Source organism: Carya illinoinensis, chromosome 6 (genome assembly GCF_018687715.1).
Source record: "Carya illinoinensis cultivar Pawnee chromosome 6, C.illinoinensisPawnee_v1, whole genome shotgun sequence".
Lineage (NCBI taxonomy): Eukaryota > Viridiplantae > Streptophyta > Magnoliopsida > Fagales > Juglandaceae > Carya > Carya illinoinensis.
Window position 1 is genome coordinate 10,685,655 of NC_056757.1, and position 27,156 is coordinate 10,712,810.

At 40.5% G+C, this 27,156-nt stretch overlaps 2 protein-coding genes and 1 pseudogene across 2 annotated transcripts; 2 read left to right on the plus strand and 1 right to left on the minus strand.

Moving 5' to 3' along the window:
- Positions 1-327: 327 nt before the first annotated feature.
- Positions 328-2,560, plus strand: LOC122312619 (protein FAR1-RELATED SEQUENCE 5-like). Its single transcript, XM_043127276.1, has 6 exons — positions 328-500; positions 633-1,255; positions 1,411-1,600; positions 1,643-1,985; positions 2,066-2,176; positions 2,516-2,560. The coding sequence occupies exons 1-6, from the start codon at positions 328-330 to the stop codon at positions 2,558-2,560; spliced, it is 1,485 nt and encodes a 494-aa protein (XP_042983210.1).
- Positions 2,561-2,702: 142 nt separating this feature from the next.
- LOC122313081 lies at positions 2,703-3,310 on the minus strand. The gene is made up of 2 exons (XM_043127808.1): positions 3,141-3,310; positions 2,703-3,060 (listed from the first exon to the last, which is right to left on the minus strand). Exons 1-2 carry the CDS (start codon positions 3,270-3,272, stop codon positions 2,764-2,766), a joined length of 429 nt encoding a protein of 142 aa, XP_042983742.1. The 5' UTR covers positions 3,273-3,310; the 3' UTR covers positions 2,703-2,763.
- A 6,366-nt stretch (positions 3,311-9,676) lies between these two features.
- LOC122313988 lies at positions 9,677-11,058 on the plus strand (annotated as a pseudogene).
- The last annotated feature ends 16,098 nt before the right edge of the window (positions 11,059-27,156 follow it).

The following is a 27,156-nucleotide window of genomic DNA, read 5'->3' on the forward strand; positions in this document are numbered from 1 at the left end:
GGGAGACAGACTGGATTCGGCATAATGACCCAAAGAAGTAAAAGAGAAGAAGATGGAACTGTTCGATATGTAACAGTTGGTTGTGCTCGTGGTGGTAAGGCAAGGAAACGTATTACCAACCTTTCTAAACCACGCCCGACAACGAAAACTGATTGTAAGGCGAGAATTAATGCAAGTTTGGTTAATGGTATCTTATGCATAACTACTGTCTATAATGTGCACAATCATGGGTTAAGTCCACAAAAAGCAAGATTTTTTAGATGTAATCGTGCAATTGATGATTCCGTGAAGAGGTAGTTAGATATTAACGACAAAGCAAGCATTGATATGTCCAAAAGTTTTAACGCATTGGTTGTTGAGGCTGGTGGCTTTGAGAAACTTCCATTTATTGAAAAAGATGCAAGGAATTATATTGATAAGGCTCGACACCTTAGACTTGGCAAAGGAGGTGCTGATGCACTTCGTGGTTATTTTGAGAGGATGCAGTATAAGAATGATGGGTTTTACTCATAGATGGATTTGGATGACGATGGTTGATTAAAAAACGTCTTTTGGGCCGATACACGCAGCTGAGCGGCATATGAGTATTTTGGAGATATTGTAACATTTGATACAACATACCTACCAAATAGATATGGCATGCCATTTGCCCCGTTTGTGGGTGTGAACCACCATGGACAGTCAATACTTTTGGGAGCAGGCTTGATATCAAGTGAAAATACTGAAACATTTGTCTGGTTGTTTGACACTTGGTTGAAGTGTATGGATGGGAGAGCACCAAAAGCTATCATCACTGATCAAGACAGAGCCATGAAAAATGCTATTGCAATAACTTTTCCAAATACCCGGCATAGATACTGTTTGTGGCACACAATGAGAAAACTGCCAGAGAAGTTGGGCTCACATGCTGAATTTAAGTGTGGTTTGAAAAGTGCATTGCAGCGATGTGTGTATGATTCTCTGACTTCTGACGAGTTTGAGAAGTCTTATGAGGTGTTTATTGACACTTACAAATTGCATGAAAATGTCTGGCTTCAGAGTCTCTATAGTGAGCGCACGTATTGGGTTCCGGTATACCTGAAAAATACATTTTGGGCTGGGATGAGCACAACTCAGATGAGTGAGAGCATGAATGCCTTTTTTGATGGATATGTACATTTAGGAACTACATTTAAAGAATTCGTAGATCAATTCGACAATGCACTGAGGAAGAAAGTAGAGAATGAGATGACAGCGGATTTCTATTCATTTAATTGTACAATCCCTTGTATATCTCATTTGCCCATGGAGAAAAAATTTTAAGCAGTGTACACAAATTCCAAATTTAAGGAAGTGCAGTCAGAAGTAATGGGGATTATCTACTCTCACTGTGTTATCATAAAAACAGAAGGGTAATTACTACGTATCTAGTTAATGACCAAAAAGAAGTTGAAAATGGCATCAAGAAGTCAACTTTGCAGGCATACTTCAATGAAGAAGAGTGTGAGGCAAAGTGCATGTGTGGACTATTTGAGATGAGAGGAATTATATATAGGCACATTCTTTCTATTTTTGCCGCAAGAGATGTCCAAGAGTTGCCAGAAAAATACATTATGGAGAGGTGAAGGAAGGACATTAAACATAGATATGCTCTCATTTGCAGCAGTTACGATGACTTGAGTGGTAAACCAGCTGCTAGTCGGTACTCTGGTTTGATAAAATTATGTTACGAAGTAGCTACAAATGCATGTGAAAGCGAAGATAATTCCCTGGACATGACAGATAAGCTAAAGGCAATGAATTCAATTTACAACAAATCAAAGCCCCAGGCCACAGTTGCAAGCACTCATACTTCCATTTATGCTGAAACTGGTAGTTCGAAAAAGGTGTTGAGTCCTCATGTTGTCAGAGGCAAAGGGAGGCCCCCATCAAAGAGGAGACAACCTACAATAGAGAAGCTGCAAACCAAAAACAAAAAGGCTGGTAGCAAGCGACAAAGAAAAAGTGTAGGCAATTTAAATAATATCATTTTGTTTTAACGCATTTATCTTTTACTTATATAATTTGTTTATGTATTTCAATGTAGGCAACATCACATACGAAAGATGTCTTAAACCCCACAGATGAGGTAATACTGCATGGCACACCACAAGGTGTTTCGCAAATACCTGCTACACAACAAAGTGTTATTTCTCAGGTAAATATTATATCCCTCATCCCTGCGAGTCCGAGTTTTGCATGATTTTTTACTTTGCCATATTTTACCCTACTTGCAAGTGAACATCGTATCTCATGGCCCTCTCGATAATTGATGAAAGACATGTAAGACTGCTGCGCCAAAAGCTATTAATAAGATCTGAGCCCTCTCTATTTTGTATTCTTGTAAACTTGGTGTAGTGTTGTGACGTTGGTGTATTGAAGAAGCTTGGATATTTATTGACATTTTAAATCGATATGTATTGCACAATCATGGATATTGCAACCATTTTAAACTCTGTGTATTGAGATATGTTTCCTAATTCTCAAATTATTACAGGATCGTAATGTTCATGAGATAACAAATAGAAAAGTTTTAACATGAGATAATTTCCTCACTTTTAGTATTGAAAAGATGGCAATCCAAATTGTCTAAAAGCATAACACTTATAATAACTGATAGGATATCACAGGTTCACAAAGTTCCATACACAACTAATGGGTTTGAATATTACAATATTCATAAAGGTTGTAAACCTATCTATTACAACCTACGTAACAACATTACATAGTTTGATACAAAGATACTTAATTTGTAACTATTCTTGATCCTATCCAACAACAAAATATTAGAATTGCAAGTCCCCAATACATGCAGGATCGTATGCGTGTACGATTTATGTCTCGATCATTCAAATTGTCCTCCCACTTTTGGAGATATTCCTCCCACTGTTTGAGTTCTTCCTCTTTCTTTTGGAGTTTTTTCTCTTTCTTTTGGAGTTCTTCATCTCTCTTTTGGAAGGGATGTTCTCTTTCGCAGATAACTTTGTCTTCATTTTCTACTTCAATATCTGCCCATAAAAAGTACTCGCAGTAGGGCCTTCCCTGCAGCAAACATCTAATTAGTGTGACAAATTATAATTAATACAAGAATGTTTGCACAAACAAGACTAATTAGTGTTTACCTCTCTATTATAATTTGGACAGGAATAAAAAGGTCGCATCGGATTTTTTGGTGTTTTCGATAACTTTAGGCGTGCCATCTCTCCGCATAAACATTTTGAAGCATAATTCGAAGAATTTGATGAAGAAGACATTGCGTATCAAGAACAAAAACTCTCGATTGAAACTGTGTAGTGCTGCCTTGCTATATGCCTAAAGCAGTTAATTATGTACAATATTATTATGTAAAAAAAAGTGAAAGTTGGTGGGAGTGTAGTGAAAACATAATCTGACCACATGAGATGAATTGGTAGCAATAAGATGTAGTTCAATCCCTTATATATATGGTGTCTGTGCATGGATGTGTTTAGTAATAATATGTAGTTAATCTAAGAGTGTATGCCAATGAAAGAAGAAACAAGCATTCACTTCATTGACATAAATATTTATTGGGAAAAATTACTTACTCCCTCCAGCGTTCAGCATCGCAACCTAACGAAACTGACACAAACTACATGGTACAATCGTGACCAACAAATCTTAATGAAAATATCTATTTGACAGTTAACGGTAGTTAGAAGGTTCAGTATATGAATTTTGATAGTTCAGGATACAAAGTACTGTAAAATACATGTTAGTTAGAAGGTGGAAAAGTGTATATTCTCCATCTTTCTTTTATGGCATTTCCAAAGCACAGTGAAATTTACAACGAACTTGGTTGAGTAGGCAGATCCAATATGAGTTTTCTTTGTGATTTGTTTTCCTCATTTCTTTTCTTAGTTTAAAGGTAATTAGCCTAGCCGATTCCTCCAGCAGGGTACAGTTTAAAATTATATTTAAAAAAGAAAAAAAGCTTATAAGTTATAGCAATCGGAATCTCGTGTCCTGGTGCCAGGTTTTCTAGGCACGTGGGTGCATGCACCTTTCCTGACTCAACGCGAAGTGATTATGAATGAACCAATGGTAAAAACAGAGAAATTATATGCTGCTCATATTAATTAAAACATAGAGTAAGAGTAAGAGTTTTAGATAATAACATAGAGTAAGAGTTTTGCAGTTCATATTACTTACAATTTGCTAAAATTTCTTTGTGAATGACCAATTTCTCTGTTAATGACCAAAGAGACATTTTAACAAACATTTAGGGTGCACACAATATAAACCAGAAAATTTATAATTACAAGTAGAGATCTTAACACAAATTTACAATGTGACAATATTAAATACACATATACGATTTTCCATTGTCAAACACCAATTACCAGAAACCCCCACCAATTTTCCAGCACAAAACACAAAGGGAAAAGAAAAATAAGATGGACTATAGTTTCGGAATACGTTACAGCACCGATTGGAAGCTGCGACGGAGATGGGGAGCCGTGAAGGTGACGGCGACGGTGCCGAAGCTGCTGGGTATCGGACTGGGTCTGCTGGGTTTTGGGTCAATAGCTTCTGTCGATGATTTGGGTATGGGGTGACTTGGGTATCTGGGGGTGAAAGACTTGGGTATACTCCTTCCTTGGTATGTTGCTTCGGACTCGTTTCACAACTTTTGCTTTCAAAGAGCTTCGGATGTCTTTTGAACTTAGTCTCCGTGTAAATGAAATGAAACACAGTGTTTCATTAAAATGAAACGACTCGTTTCATTATGTCTGTATTGCAGTCCACTTAATCGGCCTGCAAGAAGAATTATTCATCTAGCTATTGTGGTAATATTCAAAAACCTTGACTTTCGTGACTTAATGGCAAAATGTCTGGACACGTGGATATGATTTTAGCCTCACTTATGGAGAAAAAACCATGCTCCAAAACTTGCTCACGCAGCTTTAGAGCCCCAAAAGCGACCCTATGATTGATAGTTTTATTTTATTCTTATGATTTTTTTAAATTTTTATATAAAATATAATAAATAATTTAATTTTAAAATAATCATAATAATAATGATAATGATAATAAATAATATCATAATAATATTTTTTTAATTTTTAATTTTTATTTTAAACTATTACATCTCATTTGACTCTCTAAACCGCACTTTAGTCGTCAGAATTTTATCCTTCCTCAAACAAAAATAGTTGATTTATATATAGACATGGTAAAAAGTATATTTATAAGTTGATGTGATTGATGTAAAAATATTTTAAAATAAAAATATTTTATAATTTAACGTAATATATCAAATTATATTAATTTATAATATCTTCTTATTTATTATTTAAGCTACTTAAATAAATGGCATCTTTGCCTAATTTAAAGTTTTAATTATGATGGAGTCCTCTTAACGGAGTCTTAAGTTTTTAACAAATTGAATAAGACAAATTCTACCCATCATCATCTTTACACCATGTATCTATTTTATTGAATAATTATTACTTGGTGCAAATTACATATGAAAGGGATCTTTGATACCTATGGGCCCAATACATCCATTAAGCCATTGTACCTGTAAGCCCAATAGTCTATGGAGGCCCAAGCGCAAGGCGTTAGTAGGATAACATCATCGTTATATGAGAAAGGGATCACTCCAACTAACAAGAAAAACTGCTGGAGATATACTCATGGAGGATGGATATCTTTTCCTTTGATGCTTCTATAAATGGCCTACATGAGTTAACAAAGGATTAACGTGATTTACTTCATCTTCTACATACATTCACTCTCATATTATTCTGACTTTGGCATTGGAGTGTCTCCAGGGCAACCAGTGTTGCCTCTATATTTGTTGTAGGTCATCCGTGTGGTTAATGATGTGAAACACGTCATTAATAGTGACGTCGTCTATGAGATTTTTGCAAACTTCACCTTGATTTTCACATGCCAACTACTAGGCGATTATAGACAAAGCATAGATCTAGAATTGAGCACAGTGGAGAAGGAAGCAAGATTGTTAGATATAGCGGATAAAATGAAGGAAACGACAGCTCTAGTAGAACTACTACATAAGGAGAACGAAGAGTTGAAATGCTAGCATGCTACTACGTCGCTGGTTAACAATGACCAAACAGAGGGCAAAAGCAATGCCCACAATGCAGAAAAGGCTAATGCTGAAGATTTACAAAAGAAGAAGTTGCATGATGAGCTTAGAAGTCTTGTTGAGAAATATGAAGAGATGGCAAGGAGGATCCTCCTCTATGGAACAGTTGCTGAACAAGATGGACCTTCCTTATAGTAATGAAGTGATGGCAGTACCACTCCTGCCTAAGTTTAAGGTATCTCAGATCGACATGTACAACGGGGCTAAGGATCCCATAGACCACCTAGAAAGCTTTAAAGCACATATGATCCTCCACGGTTATCCATTTGAGGTGGCCTGTCATGTCTTCCCTCTAACCTCGGAAGGGATAGCACGAGGTTGTTTTGGAACTCTGTGCCCAAGACCCATCAATAGTTACAAGGAGCTAGATAAACAATTTTTGACACAGTTCATGGCGGGTAGGTGTGGCCGACGCCCTATGGCTTACCTTCTAACCATTAAGCAAAAGGAAATGGCGAGTTTAAAAGCGTATCTGACCAGATTTAACAGAGAAATGTTGACCACCGATGACCAAGATGAGAAGATCACACTCGCTGCCTTGTTAGGAGGCATATAACCCCGAAACCCGTTCATGGCCGAGTTGGCCAAGAAAAATCCCTCTACCCTAAGGGAGTTCATGGATAGGGTTGATGGCTACGTCAGTGCAGAAGACACATTACAAGATCTGTTGGAACTAAGAAAGCAAGAAACAAGGCACTACTCGAAAGGTTCAGACAGGGATAAGAAGACAAGTTTGAACCAGGGAAGCGGGGGGTGTGAAAGATACCCCACCCAGTAGAATCAAGGGCCCTGCCTCGTCCACAATAACTTAAATGCATAAGAGAACCCAAGAGTTGAGAGGAAGGATGAACATCTGGCCTCCAGGGGTCAACGCTATTGCAAACGCCACCAGTTTGATAGTCATTGGACAGATGATTGCTCCATGATCAAGAAAAGAGAGGCAGAGTTGGCGAGAAGTAGGGAGCTTGAGTGGATGTTGGCAGATTGTGTAAAGACAAGCAGAGAGGAAGGGCATGGTGTGAACCCAGGAGGAGCAACGACCCGAAAGGGCAGTGACAAGATAAAGAGCAAAGACAGGACACCCCTCATCCAACATGAAGGCAGGCGCAAGCTCCTTTAGGGGAAATCTGAACTATAGTAGCAGGTTTGCTAGCAGGGGTACAACAACATCGAGGAGAAATGTTCACGCCCGTCAAGCTAGATACAATGGAGTCTTCTTAGTAGACAGGCCTGCCAAATATCCCAAACTTGGGGTATCTCCCACGATCTCCTACGGAGAAGAAGACTGTGAGGGTATACTATACCCCCGCGATGATGCCTTGTTAGTAATGCTACTAATTGCCAATTACACAACCAGGCGGATTTTGGTTGACATGGGAAGCTCAGCTGGCATTTTATTCTGGGAGGCTTTCCCCAAAATGGGCATTAGCCCAAATAGACTGCGACCATCGCTCGCCCCTTTGAAATGATTTTTCGACAAAGCTGTCCAGTTCATAGGCGCCATTACGCTACTAGTCATAATGGGGCAAGGAGACAATAAGGCCATGACAATGACATATTTCTTGATAGTGAAAGCCCACTTGTCATACAACGCGATACTAGAGCTCTTGACCATGAATAATTTGAAAATTATAACCTCCACTTACCACTTGAAAACGAAGTTCCCTAGAGAAATAGGTGTAGGACAAGTAAAAGGGGAACAAATCTTGTTCGAAGAATATTATGTACAAGAAATCAGGACATTAGCTCCTTCGGTTCTTGTGGTTGAGGACCCAAGCCCTAAACCTCCACCACCTCCCTTAGTCTTCACAGACCAGGATATCAAGGCTAGAGACGAAACCAATCTAAAGCAAGCAGAGACGAATGAACCTTTGGAGCTAATGACACTTCACCTAAACCATCCTAAAACCACGGCCTGTGTGTAGATAAAACTCGAACCTAAATACCGGGAGGCACTAAAGCAACTATTAATCATTATAATAGTATTTAAAGTAGTTTTAAGCAAATACCGGGACAGAACTCAAAAAGACCCACGACTCCCCTGTACATTGTTTTAAAGTATTTTATTTTATCATTATAATTTTCTTAAGTTTTTATATAAAATATAATAAATAATTTAATTCTTTTAAATCTCAAAATAATAATAATATTAAAATAAAATAATATATTTATTCAATTTTTAACTTCCATCTTAAACCATCACATCTCATCTCACTCTCTAAATTGCACTTTAGCCGTTAGAACTTTCTCCTTCCTCAAACAAAAATAGTAGATTTATATATAGACATAGTAAAAAGTATATTTATATGCTAATGTTATTGATGTAAAAATATTTTATAATTTAACGTAATATATCAAATCATATCAATTTATAATATATCTTATTTAACGTTTATACTCCTTAAATAAATGTTATCTCCTCCTAATTTAAACTTTTAATTATGGTAGAGTCTTAAGTTTTTAAGGAATCTAATAAGACATATTCTACCCATCATCATCTTTACACAACCTATTTTTATTGAATAATTATTACTTAGTGCAAATTACATATGGAAGGGATCTTTGATACCTATGGCCCCAATACATCAATAAACCCATTGTACTTGTAAGCCCAATAGCCTACAGAGGTCTAGGCACAAGGTGTTAGCAAGATAATATTGCCGTTATATGAGGAAGGGATCACTCCAAATAACAAGGAAAACCGTTGGAGATATAGAGGATGGATATCTTTTCCTTTGACGTGTCTATAAATAGTCTACATGAGATAATAAATGACTTATTTGATTTACTTCATCTTCCACACACTCACCCTTGTATTATTCTGACTTTGGCGTCAAAGTGTTCTCAGGGTAACTAGTGCCGCCTTTTTGTTTATTGCAGGTCAACTGTGTGGTTTGTGGTATGAAACACGTCATTAACAACATATATTATTAGTTTATCAAATTATCTTATTTTATAATATATATATATATAAGAAATGAATATGAGCCAAAATGTTTGAAATATTTATTTTTTTACTTTTTAATATTTTGCATGAATAAACAAATGATGAAAACTAAAATAAAAGAAACTATAAAAAATATTTTATTATAAGATAAGTACTACAACTACAAATGGATTGGATAAAAATAAATTCATAAACTTATATGATTTCATATAAGATCTATTTTATAATATAAGTAATTTTATAATTTAACATATTACATCAAAACATGTTAATTTATGTATTTAATTTTATAGAATCTTTAAAGCATTTCTCTTGAAAATAGAAAAAATTGAGAAATAATATTTATAATGATAGAATCCGTATCAAACATTTTTTTTAAATAAATAAATATATATATTTAAAAATTAATTTTTTAATAATAAATTATATTATTTTAAAGAAAGAGCGTGCGACTCTCGTATTAAGGCATGTTGGGTCCGTGCGACTCTCGTATTAAGGCATGTTGGGTCAACATTATTCTTTAAAAAATTAGACTAGCAAATAGCGTGATAGGCTCTCTCGCTGGATAAAACAAGTCAGGCCGGCTCTCAGATGAGGAAGCGACACTGAAAAGCGACATTTACATGGTTGTCGGCTTTCGCAGTCAAACTTTCTCCTCAAAGAACCACTGCCACAAGTCTCTCTTCCTCCACTCCTCTCATATCCCATTAATGGAGTCAACGGTTTGTCACTCCCCAACTCTTCTCCTACTCCTCCTTCTCATCTCGCTCCCTGTTTTCCACTGTATCACTGCTTCATCATCGTCAACTTCAGCACTTCTTTTCCCAACGAAGCCCTCCCCACCAAATCAGGCTACCTCCCCGTCAATGCCTCCACCGGTTCCGCCATTTTCTACGCTTTCTATGAGGTCCAGAAACCCATTTTCCCGGCCTCCAAAACCCCACTACTTATCTGGCTCCAGGGTGGCCCTGGCTGCTCCTCCATGATTGGCAACTTCTTCGAGCTCGGCCCCTGGCGTGTCAACTTTCAAAAGGCCAAGAACGACCCCCTTGCTCTCGAACCGAATTCAGGTTCTTGGAACCGGCATTTCGGCCTTCTTTTCCTCGATAATCCCATTGGAACCGGGTTTAGTGTTGCCTCTACACCCGCAGAAATCCCAAGAGATCAATTCTCCGTTGCCAAGCATCTTTTTGCTGCAATCACTTCGTTTATTCGACTAGACCCGGTGTTTAATTCCCGTCCGATATATATTGCCGGCGAGAGCTATGCAGGAAAGTATGTTCCAGCAATTGGTTACTACATTCTCAAGAAGAATGCGCAGTTGCCAGCGTCTGAGCAGGTGAATTTAGCTGGGGTTGCAATTGGAAATGGGTTAACCGACCCGTTGACCCAAGTGACTACTCATGCTGTGAATGCTTACTTTTCTGGTTTGATCGATGAGAAGCAGAAGAGAGAGTTGGAGAAAGCGCAATGGGAGGCAGTCAGGCTGACAAAATCAAGGAATTGGACAGAGGCTAGGAATGCCAGGATTAGGGTCATCAGTTTGTTGGGAGACATGACAGGATTGGCTACTTTATACGATTTTACAAGGAAATTTCCTTCCAAAACTGAACTGGTGTCGGAGTTGTTACAAAATGAGGAGCTAAAGAAAGCCTTGGGAGTGAACAAAGCAGTAGTTTTTGAGGAATGCAGCGATGTTGTGAGGGATGCATTATTAGACTCAGTGCACATATGGAGCATTTTCACAGACACAAAGAAGGCACATGTGGCACTGCACTTATCGAAGGCAAAGGAGAGTAGCAGAGCTCCCTCAATGTACAAACAGCAGACACCAAAACATTCTAGAATAATACAGTAGAGAATTAGTTAGCATTTCTCTCAAGTTCTGTAACAGAAAAATATTCCTTTATTCCTTCCTTCACTGTGTATAAATACGTACAAAATCTTCAATGAGAATAAGTTGAATTGCAGAAATTCTATTTTGTCTAACATGGTATTAGGAGCCTATGAGGACTAACGTCCCTTGATACATGGCTACCTCATCTGCCCAAAACTCCTCCTTTTCTCATATCGTCACCACCAAACTCAACAATGACAATTACCTTCTATGGAAGGTTCAAATCTCAGCCTACCTTAGAGGTCAAGACCTCTTTGGCTATGTAGATGGGACTCAACTCAAGCCCTCAGAAACCTTACCTGAGTCTACCGAAACTGGACCCAAACCAAATCCAGCCTTCGTTAAATGGCGCCAAACAGACCAATTGGTGCTAAGCATTCTGTTCTCCTCACTGTCCGACTCCATTCTTGGGCATGTCCTTTCTTCCACAACAGCACAAGCGCTGTGGCTCTCTCTTGCTTCTATGTTTGCATCACACTATCAATCAAAGGAGTTTCAAATTCGGTTTGAACTTACAAACCTCTCAAAAGGAAATCAATCAATTTCTTCATACTTTGGGAAGGTACACTTTCTCGTTGATTCTCTAGCTGCTACTGGGACCTTTCTCCCAGACAAAGAAGTAGTCACTTACCTGCTCAATGGCCTCGGCTCCTCTTATGAGTCTTTTATAACATTTGTTACTACAAGGGCAGACCCCTTTTCCTCTCATGAGTTGTATCAACTTTGGCTTATACATGAAACTCGCATGACCCATCTAACTCGGAGTGTTATCTCCATTGTTGAGCCATCTGCAAATTTCAGTGCCTCTAGTGGCCGTGGTCGTGGGTCTCCTCGAGGTGGACGTCAAGGTAGAGGCAGGGGTAGAAACTTTAACCCTCCTCGTGGTGGACGATCGCCTCCCTCTCACATTTTTGCCCAGCGCTACACATCTCAACAACCCATGTGCCAAGTCTGCAACAAAACAGGACATATTGCTCTTCAATGCTATCACAAGTTTGATCATTCCTATCAAATTGATCCTCCCAGCTCATTCTTGGCCAACTACACTGCACCAGCTTCACTTTCAGATTCTACTGGGTATCTCGACTCTGCTGCAACCCACCACATTACTAATGACTTATGTAATCTGAACATTTCATCTGAACAATTTCAAGGTGATGACACAATCCGTGTAGGTGATGGAACGAGACTGCCTATCTAACACCTCGTCCAATCCAGTCTTTCCTCTGGTTCTTCCTCTTTCACTTTCAAAAACTTACTTCATGTGCCTTCTATTACTAAAAACTTAGTTTCAGTTCTTCAATTTTGTGTTGATAATTCTTGTTTCTTTGAGTTTCACTCTTCCCATTTTTCTGTGAAGGACAATCAAACTAGGAATCTCCTCCTCACAGGACCCACACGTAATGGGCTCTATATTTTTCCATAATCATTGTCTTCAACCTCATCTCCCTCTACACATATTGGTGAACGTACTACTCTAGCTCAATGGCACCGACGGCTAGGGCATCCATCTCTCACACTTGTCTCTCGCATTCTGCACTCCAAGTGTTTACCAAAGTCCTCCACAAAGTCTGCTTTTTATTGTCCAGAGTGTCCTCTTGCAAAACAACATCAACTTCCTTTTTGTAATAGTCGGGCTTATTATTCTCAGCCCTTAGAATTAATTTGTGCTGATCTCTGGGGCCTTGTTCCTTGTGCTTTAAGACTTAGATACAAATACTATCTTTCCTTTGTTGACTATTACATTCGTTACACTTGGTTTTTTCCTTTAAAATTGAAATATGATGTTGTTACTGTTTTCACTACTTTCTTACCCTATGTTGAACGATTATTTAACACTAAACTCCTCACATTACAAACAGATGGTGGAGGCGAATTTAAATCTTTAACTCCATTATGTCAAAAATTGGGAATAAATCATCGTTTCTCATGTCCTCACACACATCAACAAAATGGTCTCGTTGAAAGAAAACATTGGCACATCGTTGAAACCGGCCTCGCCCTCTTAGCTCATTCCTCTCTTCCTTTTCATATTGGGCCGATGCCTTCGAATGTGCTGTCCATCTCATTAATTTTCTTCCTTCTTCCGTCATTCAAAATCAAACACCACATTTTCGTGTCTATAAATCAGATCCTAACTACACTTTTTTAAAAGTTTTTGGTTGTCAATGTTGGCCTAACATTCGGCCCTATCTTACCAACAAACTCAATTTTCGTTCTGTTCCTTGTTTATTTTTAGGATATAGTTCTTCACATAAAGGCTATAAATGTTTATACATAAAAAATAATCGCATGTACATCTCACGCGATGTAGCATTTGATGAGGCTTCATTTCCTTTTTCTAAACCTCAGCCTAATTCTCATTCAATTCCTCCACGTTCAGCTACAGCCCATCTACCTATCTTTCAGCCCTCCATACTTGGTCCTGGTCCAAGCCCATCACTTCCTACATCAGAAAATCAGTCTTTGTCTACCTCTAGCTCCCCTGTTTTCTCTTCAGCTATCTCACCGAATGGTGCCTCTCCCTCCATCTCAGATTTGTCTGCACCAGTCCTGGCTCCACCTCGGTCTCCCATCATCACCCCTGCCCAAACAAACTCTTCTAGACCTCGGACTTACACGGATGGCACCGTCCCATACACCTCACGGTTTTGTCTCACCATCTCTGCAACTGTCCCAGATGAACCTTCTAGTTACTCTATCGCCTCAAAATTTTCTGAATGGAAAGATGCAATGTCTGAGGAATTTATGGCCCTACAAAAGAATAAAACATGGACTTTAGTTCCCTTCACTTCTGCGACTAACGTTCTTGGCTGCAAATGGGTTTTTCGTACAAAAACTAATGCAGATGGCTCCTTCCAGCGTAGAAAGGCACGTCTAGTCGCCAAAGGGTATCATCAACTCCATGGCTTGGACTATAATGAGACCTTTAGTCCAGTAATAAAGCCCTCGACTATACGGTTGATCTTATCTATTGTTGTCACCTGTGCATGGCCCTTGGGCCAAATTGATATTCAAAACGCCATTTTGCATGGAAATTTAACTGATGATGTCTATATGCAGCAACCTCAGGGTTTTATTGATCCTAACAAACCCACGCATGTGTGCAAGCTACAGAAAGCTATATACGGTCTCAAGCAAGCCCCAAGGGCATGGTTTGCCCAACTCAGTTCTTGGCTTCTCAGGTATGGATTTCTTGCATCACGGGTAGACCCTTCTCTTTTCATTTTAAATCATGGTTATCTTCAAATGTACTTACTAGTCTATGTTGATGACATAGTCATCACTTCCTCTAAGTCTTCAGCAATTGATCTTTTGTTAGAGGATTTAAGTCGTGCCTTTCCCGTAAAAGACTTGGGAAGTCTATCCTACTTCCTTGGCCTAGAGGTTGACTACACATCTGTAGGTGTCTTGGTCACTCAACGAAAATATATCCACTCCTTACTTGTCCGCAACAAAATGATTCATGCAAAGTCCATCTCTTCTCCCATGGCAGCATCCTTGAAACTCTCTAAGTTTAACTCCCCAGACTTTGATGATCCATCACTATATAGAAGCATTGTTGGTGGCCTACAGTACCTATCTCTCACTCGACCCGACATCTCCTTTGCTGTCAACAAAATCTATCAATTCATGCATACTCCAAAAAATTCTCACTGGGTTGCTGTCAAAAGAGTTCTCAGGTACCTCAAAGCTACCATCAACTATGGCATTCTCTTCAAAAAAACAGTCCCATCTCACCTTTCAAGCAAACTCAAATGTGGATTGGGGGGGCTGTCCAGATGATCGCCGATCAACAGGAGGCTTCTATGTTTTTCTGGGTAATCACCTCATCTCTTGGAGTTTGAAAAAGCAGAAAACTGTAGCTCGTTCATCAACAGAGGCTGAGTATAAGTCTCTGGACTCTTCAGCTGCAGAAGTCATTTGGCTTCAAACTCTTCTTCGAGAATTGGCTATACCTCTAGCCAAAGCTCCAATTCTTTGGTGTGACAATATAGGTGCAACCTTTCTCTCAATCAATCCTGTTTATCACTCGAAGACCAAGCATATGGATATAGATTTTCACTTCATTAGAGATCGAGTTGCTACCCGTACCCTTCAAGTTCAGTTTTGCAGCTCAAAGGATCAAATAGCATATGTACTTAAGAAGCCTCTTGTTTCAGACAAATTCATTCACTTTAGATCGAGCCTCACTGTGGTTGATACCCCACTGGACTCGAGGAGGCGTATTAGACTCAGTGAACCTATGGAGCATTTTCATAGACACAAAGAAGGCACATGTGGCACTGCACCAGTCAAAGGCAAAGGAGAGTAGCAGAGCTCCCTCAATGTACAAACAGCAGACACCAAAACATTCTAGAATAATACAGTAGAGAATTAGTTAGCATTTCTCTCAAGTTCTGTAACAGAAAAATATTCCTTTATTCCTTCCTTCACTGTGTATAAATATGTACAAAATCTTCAATGAGAATAAGTTGAATTGCAGAAATTCTATTTTGTCTAACATGCATTGCTCGAGGATGTAATGAAAAGTACGAAATACATGGTGGAGTTTCTAGTAAAGAAGAGCAAGGTTTTGCTGTATCAAGGGCATTTTGATTTGAGGGATGGTGTAGTTTCAACAGAGGCTTGGATGAAGACGATGAAATGGGAAGGAATTGAGGAGTTTTTTTATGACAGAGAGGAAGGTTTGGAAGGTGAGTGGAGTACTTTCTGGGTATGTGAAAAAATGGAAGAGTTTGACTCATGTTGTAGTGTTGGGTGCTAGGCATTTTGTGCCTGCTGATCAGGCATTGAATTCCTAGGCAATGACAGAGGACTGGGTCTTGGAGAAGGGATTATTTGGGCATTAACAAGGGAAGGATTCTTCATCAAATATTAGGGGTTCACAATAATTTTCTATTCCTCCTACTTGTATTAATTAATAGCTCAAAATTACGGGCAATATTTGAAAATGGATTGCCAAGAGCATCCTAATTTATGCCATTGAATAAAGTAAATTTTCTGCCTTTTGGTCTCAGATATCTGAACTTTTACATGCCAATTGATTTGAGATATCTGCAATATTATAATGGGTGAGAGATTGTATCAATCCCCAACGCTTCGATGAATAGAGTTATCTCCTAATGAAAAACCAACACAAGCATACCCACAATTCGCAGAGGTTACAAAAACAGGATTGCAGAAACCTTGGCCTTCTTTTACTAACAAGGCACAAGAAACAAGGCTTTCAACAGCATCTTCCACCTAGGGTATTTGCTTTCCTAGTTTCCTCAAGAGATGCAAAAGTTTGTCCTCCATTCCACAAAGATTCCAGCCTACAAATATGGGTCAGATAGCCATCGTAATAAAGGCTCGTCCAAATTTGGTGAAAACGGTGGAATGAAGCTCTCTGTATTTCTGCTACCCATAACAATGTCAATGAGGTCGAGCAGGCTGCCACATCGATGAATTCCTATCATTTCTTCACCATTATTTCCTATCCTTTCTGTCCTCATTATTTCCTATTTCAAAAGGAGATATATACAGTATGTAGACCCAAAACTATTTATTTATGGAGCCTACACCAAAGTTTTGAATACCGTACCAAAAACAGTATCGATCAAGGCACTGAAATGAAATATTTGAGTACCGGTACCATTTCGTGTATTGTTTCGAAATAATCGATATATAAATAAATTATATATATATGTTTGTATAAATATATATAAAAATTATATTCCAAAATAATAGTATATTTATGAATAAATTATATATAAATACATATATAAAAATTATAAATAGTCTGATCTGAATTGGAGGTTAAAAAATAAGGTTACAATTTGAAAAGATAAAAAAAATATGCTGTTACGACCGGTGCCAGCTAGTATTCAGGGCGGTACAAAATAAGTGTAATACTTATACTGGACCAGTGGTCAGTATGAAATGTGTTGGCCGTACCAGCCGGTACTGTACGGTATTTAAAAAAATGGTCTACACTAGTGTAGCTGGGTGAGCCCGCATCTCAAGAGCCCCCACATAGGCCTAGACTAACAGTCCATCCAATCCAAGTGGACAAGCGGGCAGACTTTTTAACATGAAAAAAATGAAGGTGCAGGGGCAAGTGGGTAGCCTCGCCCATATAGCCTAGCATAAAAATTTGACTTCAACCCCCCATCTCTTAATCTCTTCTCTATTCTTCATCTCCTCCTTTGTTGCTGCAGTAGGCAACATGTATTCTCCTCTTCTTCTTCTCCTCCTCCTCTGCTTTTTCTTCTTCTAGGTGGTGAGATACCCATGGGCCATGATGTGGCCCTGGGTTTGCAAAGAGACTCGGCCATTTGTGGTTGTGGTTCTTTGCTTAGACCCACCCATAACCACGTCATGGTCTTGCATTGCTGCAATGATTTTTTATAAAGATGATTTTTTTTTATTTGATCTGTGTATTTGTGGTTTGATTATTGATTTGTTGATTTGATGGATAGATCCGTAGATTTGGTGAAGGGATTTGTGGAATCTTTTTTGTTTGGCAAATTTTAGATAGTTTGCAAGACCTATCGTCTGCCCATAAACCAAACATGGTCACACATCTATGCAAGATTGGACTAGGTGCCAAGGCACATATGCAGCCCCTCTAGGTTGGCCAGCTACCTACCCACTAGGGGTGGGTAGCAGGCCTAGGACTACACACTACTTATGGATATGGATAGCATTCAATGGGAATTTCTCCTTGTCCTAGCCCCCTATTCCCTCGCCTGGATGGCCGTCATCATCCTTCTCTTCAGAATCATGGCCATGCTTGTTTCTTGGTTTTTCCCGTGTTCTCTACTGCGATTGGCCTTTGTTCAATCCTTTTATCTCATGTGGTGTGGCGCAACAGTTCCCATTTCAGCTTTTCTGGCACATTTTGGTGGTTACCTTCAAGTACTTGATGGCACACATTATGTCCTATCCCGCATTGTTGGCTTTAGGAGACTCCTGCCACATTCCCTCATCGTGTTCTGAGTTTGCAATCTCTATACAGCTTGCAGGTTCCCATGATCATGGGATTTGAGCCAACCCCCCAAGTTTATATAATCCCTGGGAGGTAGGTTGTTCCTCACTTCTTTCTTGTGCCTATTGAGTGTCATCAACCCTTTTTCTTCCTAATGCTTTTTGTGCCCATTTCTTCCTTCCTCCTTACCCTCTCATGGCTCCTAAGAACCCTACTTGTGCGGCCCCAAAAGGTTCTAAGAACCCTAAACTTGCTAGCCCTCAAATCCTACTCCTAACCTTGCGAACACAAAGTTTGCAGAAATCTCCATGGTGGCCTAGAGATACGAGGGCTCCTTGTGGTGGTCAGTAGTGACCTCTAGCATGCTGGATTTGCTGAGGTGAGAGTACAAGTGCCGAGGGCTACAAACCTTGAAGTGCCACATGTGGAGGATCCTCTTGAGGTACTGCATCATTTGGCAACGTGCCCTGAAAGAGGCGAGGGCTGACTGGCCAGACCTCACCAGTCGAGAATTTTTCCTTACACATGGTATTCTGAAGAGGGGCAGGAATACTTTTAGCTTCCACTCTATCCAAGCTTTGGCTTTCTCGGAATTGAAGTACGGGAAATGTCCCAGTGGTCTAAGTGTTTAGAAGAGCTCGTGAAATCCCCGGCGACCCCATAAGAGGTTTAATGCCTCAAGGTTGTATGGGCTTAGGTGGCTGCCCACCCGTCCGAAGTTCTCATGGATGCCCTATTAACTGCCAACAACTTGCACCGATACCTGCCTCCTCACACTTCACCATGCCATCTGGGAAGCTTTATCCCTCTGCAACCAACTAGTTGTTTGAGGCATAAGCATTCCCCTAGCCTATCAGTAAAGGGAAAGGGGAAGAAATCCAGGAGGAGTTCACCAATCGAGCCAAATTCTAATGATGACATCATCTTTCCTCCAGGGCAATCTTTAAGGGGGTGTCTATTCAGCGGCCTACCCCTTCTCTGCCTAGGAGGGAGGCAGTTCCAGCTTCACTAGGTTGCACCCTGCCATCTTCCATTCCTCAAGGTTAGGGGGGTTAGCCTTTCTTTAGCAGGTTTGTAGTACCCTTGCCGCCAACTCAAGCGAACTAGTGGGGACCTTGAACGCCTCTTCCTCTAGCCAGCCAAGTGTCAGCATCGCCTTTGAACTTTCGACCGGTGGACAATGTCTTATTTCACTATTCTCTGGTGCCTCCAGAGACCATCCCACTCGCGGATTGCAAGCTGCATGTTCTTCTGTGCCTAAGGTAAGCTCCTTTGGGGCTGAGGATCTTTTCAGTGTGTCTGTGCCTGGCTCTCCACTCACCAGCCTTCTCAAGCCTACTTTTGGGGATGACATTGAGACCAGAGAGGATATTGCGTGGGCCGAGGAGGCCATGGTGGATGCAACAAGTACAATCCCCCCAACAGCAGGGATTGGCACTGGGGGTGACGGGGACGAAGGTGTCTTGGCAACCAGGGAATTCATCGATGCCCTCGAGGTCTTTCTCACTGCTGTCACTATGTTCCCAGTGCCAACAGATGTTGGGGTCGAGGCAGCTTCTGTAGGGCTAGGTGCAGGTCCAGGAGTCACCCTTGATGAGAGGGTTGTGGTCGGGTGCCCTCCTGCAAAGGAGGCCACGCCTTGGCTCAGGGCTGAGAGTTATCATGCGAGTTGAGTCCATGCTATGGCCCAAGGCTTGAGGGAGTTCTTTTTGCAGGTCTGCCTTACAATTTTACTCTGTAGCTTGTTTTCTTTTTCTTTCAACCTTCATAAGGTTATATTTGCGGTTCTAATTAAGGTTCCCCATGGTTGGGTGTAGAGCATCTAGTAGAATTTATCGTGGATGGCCAGGAGGAGCTTGAGGCCAAGAATTAGGTTCCCCATTGTTGAGACACCGCGCTCCAATTAGAGGCGAGGTACAACCTCCAGAAGTTGTTCGATCGCCAGTCAGAGGAGCTTGAAAAGTTTAGAGCCGCGAACTTGGAGCTAAGTACACAGTGTGATTCTGCTAATAGGTCCAACAAGTGGACAGAAGAGAAGTTCTTGGAGATTTCCAAATCTCTTAAAAAGAAGAGGAAGCCCCTCAAAGCTGCAAGAAAGAGATGAAGGAGTTGAAGGCTGCGAAAGCCAAGGTCAATGTGTCTCTCTAATAGTTGTGCCAGGAGTTGTCATACATTTGCCAGTTTGGTGATGAGGCGTGGTGCAACAGCTACTCCGTGGGGCTGGAAAGGCTAAAGGGCTTCCTACTGTTGAACCTTGGGAGCAACTTGCGGCTGCTAGATCTCATACCTGATCCTGTAGCTTTGGAGGCTAGGGCTCTTATAGGGAAGGAACTGATTCTGAGCGCTCTTTTGGATAACTTCGCTTGGTGTGAAGCAGACTTGGATGCCCTGGAGGTGGGTCCTGTTGAGTTTGAGGGGATTTTGAGATTCCCTTGGCTTGATTTTGTATTTCTTTCCCTTTGTTGATTTCATGTAAAGTGTTCTTAGTTTGTGCTTTCATGTCTTCCTCTTTTGCATGTTATTAAACAAGTTTTGACTTATGCATAAATTCTTAAAGATTTGTATATAGTTAAGAGGAAGCACCATGTTAAGAAGACAACATTTTTGATCAAGCAAGTTAATGCTCTAACTGAGCAGCAAATTCCTCCTAAGTACAAGGATCCTGGTACAAGCAATTACTGCAATATCACTCTGAATATATTGTCCTCGTTTGATAGTGGCTCCCTTGATGATTGTCTCGAGAGTCGAGGGTCTTGGGGTGCAGTAAATGTGGGGTCTTTTGGCACCATTTTTTTTTTTTTGTGCCCTTGGATTGGATGAAGGTTCATGCGCCTCTAAGTGACCCTGCCGACTCCGAGCTCGTCGACTTCCCCTTTGTAAAGACTTCGATTGTAACGCCCCAGTCCCAAGGGTCCTAAGGGTTAGCTGTTATTATTTAATATTAACTCCAATATCACAAACTATAAAATTCAGAAAACTCCATAAGATATTATTTCATTTGCTCAACCCAAATATTTATGTTCTTTCATAGAGACAACAAAGAAGTTCTCAATAAAAGAAATTAGAAACTCTCCAAAAACTTGAAAATATCCTCAACTTAACATATCAAAATTACTAAAAATAAACAATTTACTAACTATGACTCTCAAATAAGTACTTGTACCCTCAGACACTTATTCCTCTATAATCATCAAACCTCTCTAACACTGCTTATTCTTGCTCTCTAGTTGAACCATCAGGATTATCTAAAAAATCTTATGGAGATAAGGGGGTGGGTTATTAATAACTCAATAAGCAAAGAACATATACTCGTATGAAAATATGAGCATTTATAGAATTCAGAACGTAGAGAAAAAAATTTTTTATTTTTAGAATATAGAGTCAAAACATGTTATCAAAAATATCAGAGTGAAAGTTCAAAAATATTCTTATTCAAAATTCCTTTGGCACAACATAACTGAAACATCACATCATAACATAATTCCATGTTTTGCCCCCATGCTAGAGTTGTGTGGTGACCAACCAATCATAAATAGAATGTGAATTTTCCTCTTCTTATTCTCGGATCTCCTAGTGTGCACACAGGAAAAATCATGCAAAAAATCACTTTGCTTTCAAAGTGGGTATACCGGAAACAGAAATGTTGGTACCAACCCAAGTAGAGGCTACAGTTTTACACCCATGGTAAGGTCTGAATGGAACAGAAATAGAGACAGAATGTCATGCCAAAGGTTATTAAAAATCACATCACTTCATATCAGAGTACATAACATCTTCAAAATAGAACATAATCAAATCACAAAAATATAATTTATGCACAAGATTTTATACTCGCTCTCTTTTGCACAGTTCATAAACATAATGCTAAAATAGCTCATGTCTACACTAATCATGCCATAAAATACTTTATTCTTATATAGAATTTCATGAGTAATGCAGAACAAATAATTAAGATTGTTTCATAATTCCTTTCATAACAAAACATGCATATTTTTTTAAACCTTATTTCATTTATTAATGCAAAGTCTAGCATAAGAACCCCGCTTACTTGAATTTCTTAACTTCTTAAAAATTCTCCACAATAGTACTAAATGAAAATCAATCACCACGTATAAAATAGTCACGTAGTCCCATAAATTTCCAATCGAACACATATTTCATTAAGTGCTTAAACTTGAATTATTATGTAACCTATTTTTCCTTAAAAATAATCTAAAACTCTTGTAACCCTATAATATCATATATTCTAAAAAGTGTCGATTTTCACTTAATATCTTCCACTAAGTCATCAACTCTAATTTCTTTAGATCTTAATACCAACTGTAATTTGAAAACATTAACTATTTTTTGTGAAACAAACCTTTTGGATAAATAATAAGTGAGTTGAAAACCACATAAAATAATATAATTTTTTTTTTTTTTTTGTAATCTAACTAAGGCTCATCATAAATTTAAAAAAAAAAAAAAAAAAAAAAAAAAGGTAGCCCACCGAAAACACCTGTATAAACAAAAAGACATTTTTTCTGATTTGTGACAACAAGGGCATAATTGTAATTTTCTAACAAAAGTTTTCCTATACTTTAAATAGAACAATTAAGAAAAAAGCTAACCATTTATAGTTTAATAGAAGAGGGAAGAGGCAGAGGTAGAGGCTTACCGAGAGGGAAGAGAACGCGATGGAGGCTTGGCAGAGCTAGGGCACTATGTGTGAGAGAGAGATATATATATATATATATATATATATATATATATATATAAACCTAGGGAGAGTGAAACGTGAGGGCGAGAGATGAAGCTCATCGTGAGATGTGATAGACTGGGGGTGCCTGCAAGTTCAGGTGGTGGTTTCTGTGGGGTCTTGACGTGGTGGAACTATTGGTGGTAGTGGTTTGCAATGCTTACGGTGGATAGAAGGAGGGGTGGGTGCTATGTTTCAGGAATAAAAAACATGGGATTTTCGCATGATGGCAAGTGGCCTATTGGCCAAGTGAGAGGACTTGCGGTGGTTAATGGCAGTCTACTATGGGTTGATGTAGAGGTAGTAGTGTAATTGGCCTACATTTGGTCGTGGGCGGCAGCTGCACTTCACGTAGTATGTTGATGGCCATGAGTAGCAAAACGGTGGCTGGAACGCACTGAGTTGTCTTTTTAACATAGTAACACCACAAATGTGCCACCAGCCATCTTGGGCTAGCCTCGCTAGCAGCAATGGAGTAGAGGTCTCAATTTGACATTCTATGATAAGGAGGACGAGAGGCAAGTTAGTCTAGGGTCGATGATGTTTAAAACATGTTAAGATTGAGGTATAACAGGAGGTATAAATAGGTGAATGGAGGACCAAGATAAAACCCTAGAGATGAGAGAAAGAGGCATGCATGCAATGAATAACACAAACATGAAACATGATCAATACCGTGTGTGAAGGGAACTCTAGCATGGTTGGGTTGGGCTTTCTCTCAGAAATTCTTGGGCCTCAAAAAATCCCTAAAAAAAATATACTTGTTCCATAAATACCTTGGCCCATACCAAGCTTTCAATCCAACCAAAAAATTTAATGAATTTAATTAAATCGGAAATCCTATAAAAAATTTAAAAAAAAAAAATCGATATCCACCAAAAATAAAATCTTACCTTCATAATCTCAAGCAGGCTTGGTTGGGCTCCTGGTGTTACATCGATTGTTAATGAATAAGCACTCTCTTTTGTTTATATTCTTTTATCTTGCTATTCTTCCTTCATTGCCATTCGTTTATACTTTTGTGTAACTTTTGCCTATTACAGGGAGAGGTCGAGCATTAAGCCAAGGATAGCGTCGTCAATGCTACAGGCATGACTCCCCATCTGCCCTTTCAAATAAGTGTTTTTTCCTATCGCAAAGAAGGGCAAGGATGCCTTGAGTTACCCCGTCTTGCTGATTTTCCAATCAGACGAGAGGGGTCGAGCAGCACTTAGGGTAGAACTTGTCTCGTTGACTCTCGAGCGTGGTAGGGAGGACCAAGCAGCAAGTAAAGGTCGGGCTCACCTACATACTTTGACAGAGGTTGAGCAGCATGTAAGGCCGAACTTGCCTTGTTGACCCTCGCACTTAGCGAAAGGGGGCCGAGCAGAATGTAAGGCCGAGCTCACCTCTTTGATCCTTTCGCTTGGTGAGAGAGGGTCGAGTAGCAAGTAAAGACTAGGCTCACCCAAACACTCCTGTGGAGGTCGAGTAGTAAGAAATGTTCGAACTCACCTCGTTGATCCTTGCGCTTGGTGAGAAGGGGCCGAGTGGTATGTAAGGCTGGGTTCGCCCAAATAATTTGACAGAGGTTAAGTAGCATATAAGGTCAAACTCATCTCGTTGACCCTTACGCTTGGCGAAAGGGGTTGAGCGGCAAGTAAATGCTTAGCTTGCCCAAATACTCCTGTGAAGGTCAAGTGGCAAGTAATATCCAAACTCACCTCATTGACCCTCACACTTGGCGAGAGGGGGTCGAGCAAGCCGAGCTAGTCCAAATACTTTGATGGTGATTCGTGTATGCTACAGGAGTCAAACCACAGCAAAGATAATTATTGACATTTACTTACATTTTTTGTTGTCTTATGTATGGTGAAACTTTGAGACGTTATTCGTTGGAGGAGACAATCTCCAAGTGTATGGGACTAACTCGCACTCTGCCGGGGGAGGGGTAGGGGTACCTCAAACCACACTCTCTCCTTTGGGCCCCTCCAAGTGAGGTAATCCACCCTTTGCTATGATGTGACGAGGCAAGTTTTTCAGTAGCCTCAAGGTTGGACCTACTCTCGTCCATGGGGGAGGTCGGGCTGGCATAGGGCTAGTCCAGCCTATTGACTCTCGTGGGGAGGTAGTATATTTGAGAAGTTCGTAATTGGACTCGCTCCCATTCCAGTCCATTGTCGTCACGTGGAAGGTGAGTGAGGGCCAAGTTGGTGCTGTGCCCTCTCTTCAACGTGGTGGGGATGAGGTAATGTTTAGGCAGCTATAAGGCCAGACACACTCTCCTCCGTGGGGGAGGTTAGGCTGACAAGGGGATAGTCCTGCCTATTGACCCTCGCGTGGAGATAGTCTATTCAAGCAGTCCTTGATTGGACTCGCTCCCATCTTTCGATGCCCAACGAAAAGGTAAGATGTCAAGCTATTAATGATAGGACCACACTTCACCCCGGGAAGGATCAAGTAGTTATAGGTATTACACCCATCCTTTTTGGTACCCCACAGAGAAGATAAGTGTCAGAAGGCTGTGGTTTCATCCACTCTTCACTGTGACGAGGATAGGGTAATGATCTAGGGGTCAAGGGACCGAACTGGCTCTCCTTCGTGGGGGAGTCTAGATCACCGAGGGGCTGGACCCACCTGTTGATCCCCGTGGGGAGGTAGTCTGTTCGAGTAGTTTGGGATTGGACTTGCTCCCTCTTGTTAATGCTCATGAGGAAGGTAAGTCCTTTGGTAGCTGACAACAAACCCGCACTCCTTCGCAGGAAGGATAGGGCAGCACTTTGGCATGGACTATCCCCTTGGCGTCTCACAGGAAAGTAAGTTGTCATTACAGATTTTGTTGGTGGAGATGTGCCTTGGTAGAGATTCGTGCTAGGGTCGAGTTATACATTGGTGGAGATACCCTTTTTACACACCCATTTCAAATCACAAGGCCTTTATCGATAGAACATTCTTAGATGTTCAACACTCCATGGGTGTTGTAGCTCTACCCTCTTCTTGCTACTATTGTCACTTCTGCCTCTTCTTTGATCTCTTCTACCAGGTCAAGCTATTCCTTGAGCCGCTGGTTGTTGGAGCATTGTTCATAGAGTTGTCCCTGTAGGTGGGGATTTCCACTGATTGGAGGCATAGCTTCGTGGTCGTATGCAAGGGTGAATAGCTTCTGCCTTGTTGACATCGTTTCTGTTACCTAGTACGAGAATAAAACTGTGGGGAGTTCTTTCTCCAACTCCTCCTTCCGGTCACTGAGCTTCTTCTGCAGTATTCTTAGCAGGGTTTTGTTGGTCACCTTTATTTGGCCTTTGGACCGGGGGTGCTCTGGAGGGAAGTACCCAAAACCTGATTTCTAGGTCCCAACACCAATCTCAGTAATGGTCAGAGTCAAACTACATCCCATTGTCTAAAATAACATCGCAGGGGATGCCAAATCTCAGACAACACTTTTCCACAAGAAGCGAGTGATGTTACTCATAGTAATTGTTACCACTGTTTCGGCCTCCATCCAATTGGTGAAGTAGTCCACTGCAACTACCATGAACTTCACCCCGCCTTTGCCCGGGGGGGAGGGGGCCTACCAGGTCGCCCTTATTTGGTGATGGAACACCCTAGAGTATTCCTGGCATTTTCTACACCTTTGAACGTATTTTTCTGCACCTTTGAACGTATTTCTCGGCATCCTTCAAGGCGCATGGCTAGTAGTATCCTAACCGCATCGCTTTGCCCGCCAACAGTCTACCTTTAGAGTGGTCACTACAGATTCCCTTATGTATTTTTGCAAGCATATGTTAGGCCGGCTTGCTGGAAATGCATCTCAAGAGAGGGGTGTTGTATCTTCTCCAGTACAGGATGCCATCAACTATGGTGTATCTTGCTGCTTGGTACCTGAATTTCCTAGCCCTTTGTCTATCATTGGGTATTTCATTGGTGTCCATATACTCGAGGATGTCCGCGGTCCATTCTAGTGCCATTGTCCCAATCTCCATCACTTCGATCCCTACTGTAGGCACTTCGGCGATCCTGAGGACTGCCACTTCTAGGAGTGGGGCAGTCTTTTGCCCAGATAAAATTTTTGCCAACTTGTCCACCTTGTGATTCTTGGCTCTTGGGATTTGCTGTATTTAGAAGTAATTGAAGTGAGTGTGTTCAGCCTCTATCAATGTTAGGTACTTTTTCAATTTCTCACTTTTGGCCGCGAACTCTCCTTGCACCTGGCTAACCACCACTTGGCAGTTGACTCTAACATCCACCTCCTTAGCACCCAGAGATTTGGCGATTGTTAGGCCGAAGAAAAATGCTTAGTACTCTGTCTCATTGTTTGTAGTTTTAAATGCCAACTTAGCTGCATAGTCGTACTCCTCACCCTCGTCCGTAATGATATGCACTCCCACTCGCCCTCTAGCTCGACAAGACAATCCATCAACAAAGACTTGCCAGTGCTTCATGTGTTGTGCATGTTCAGTTTTCTTGGGGA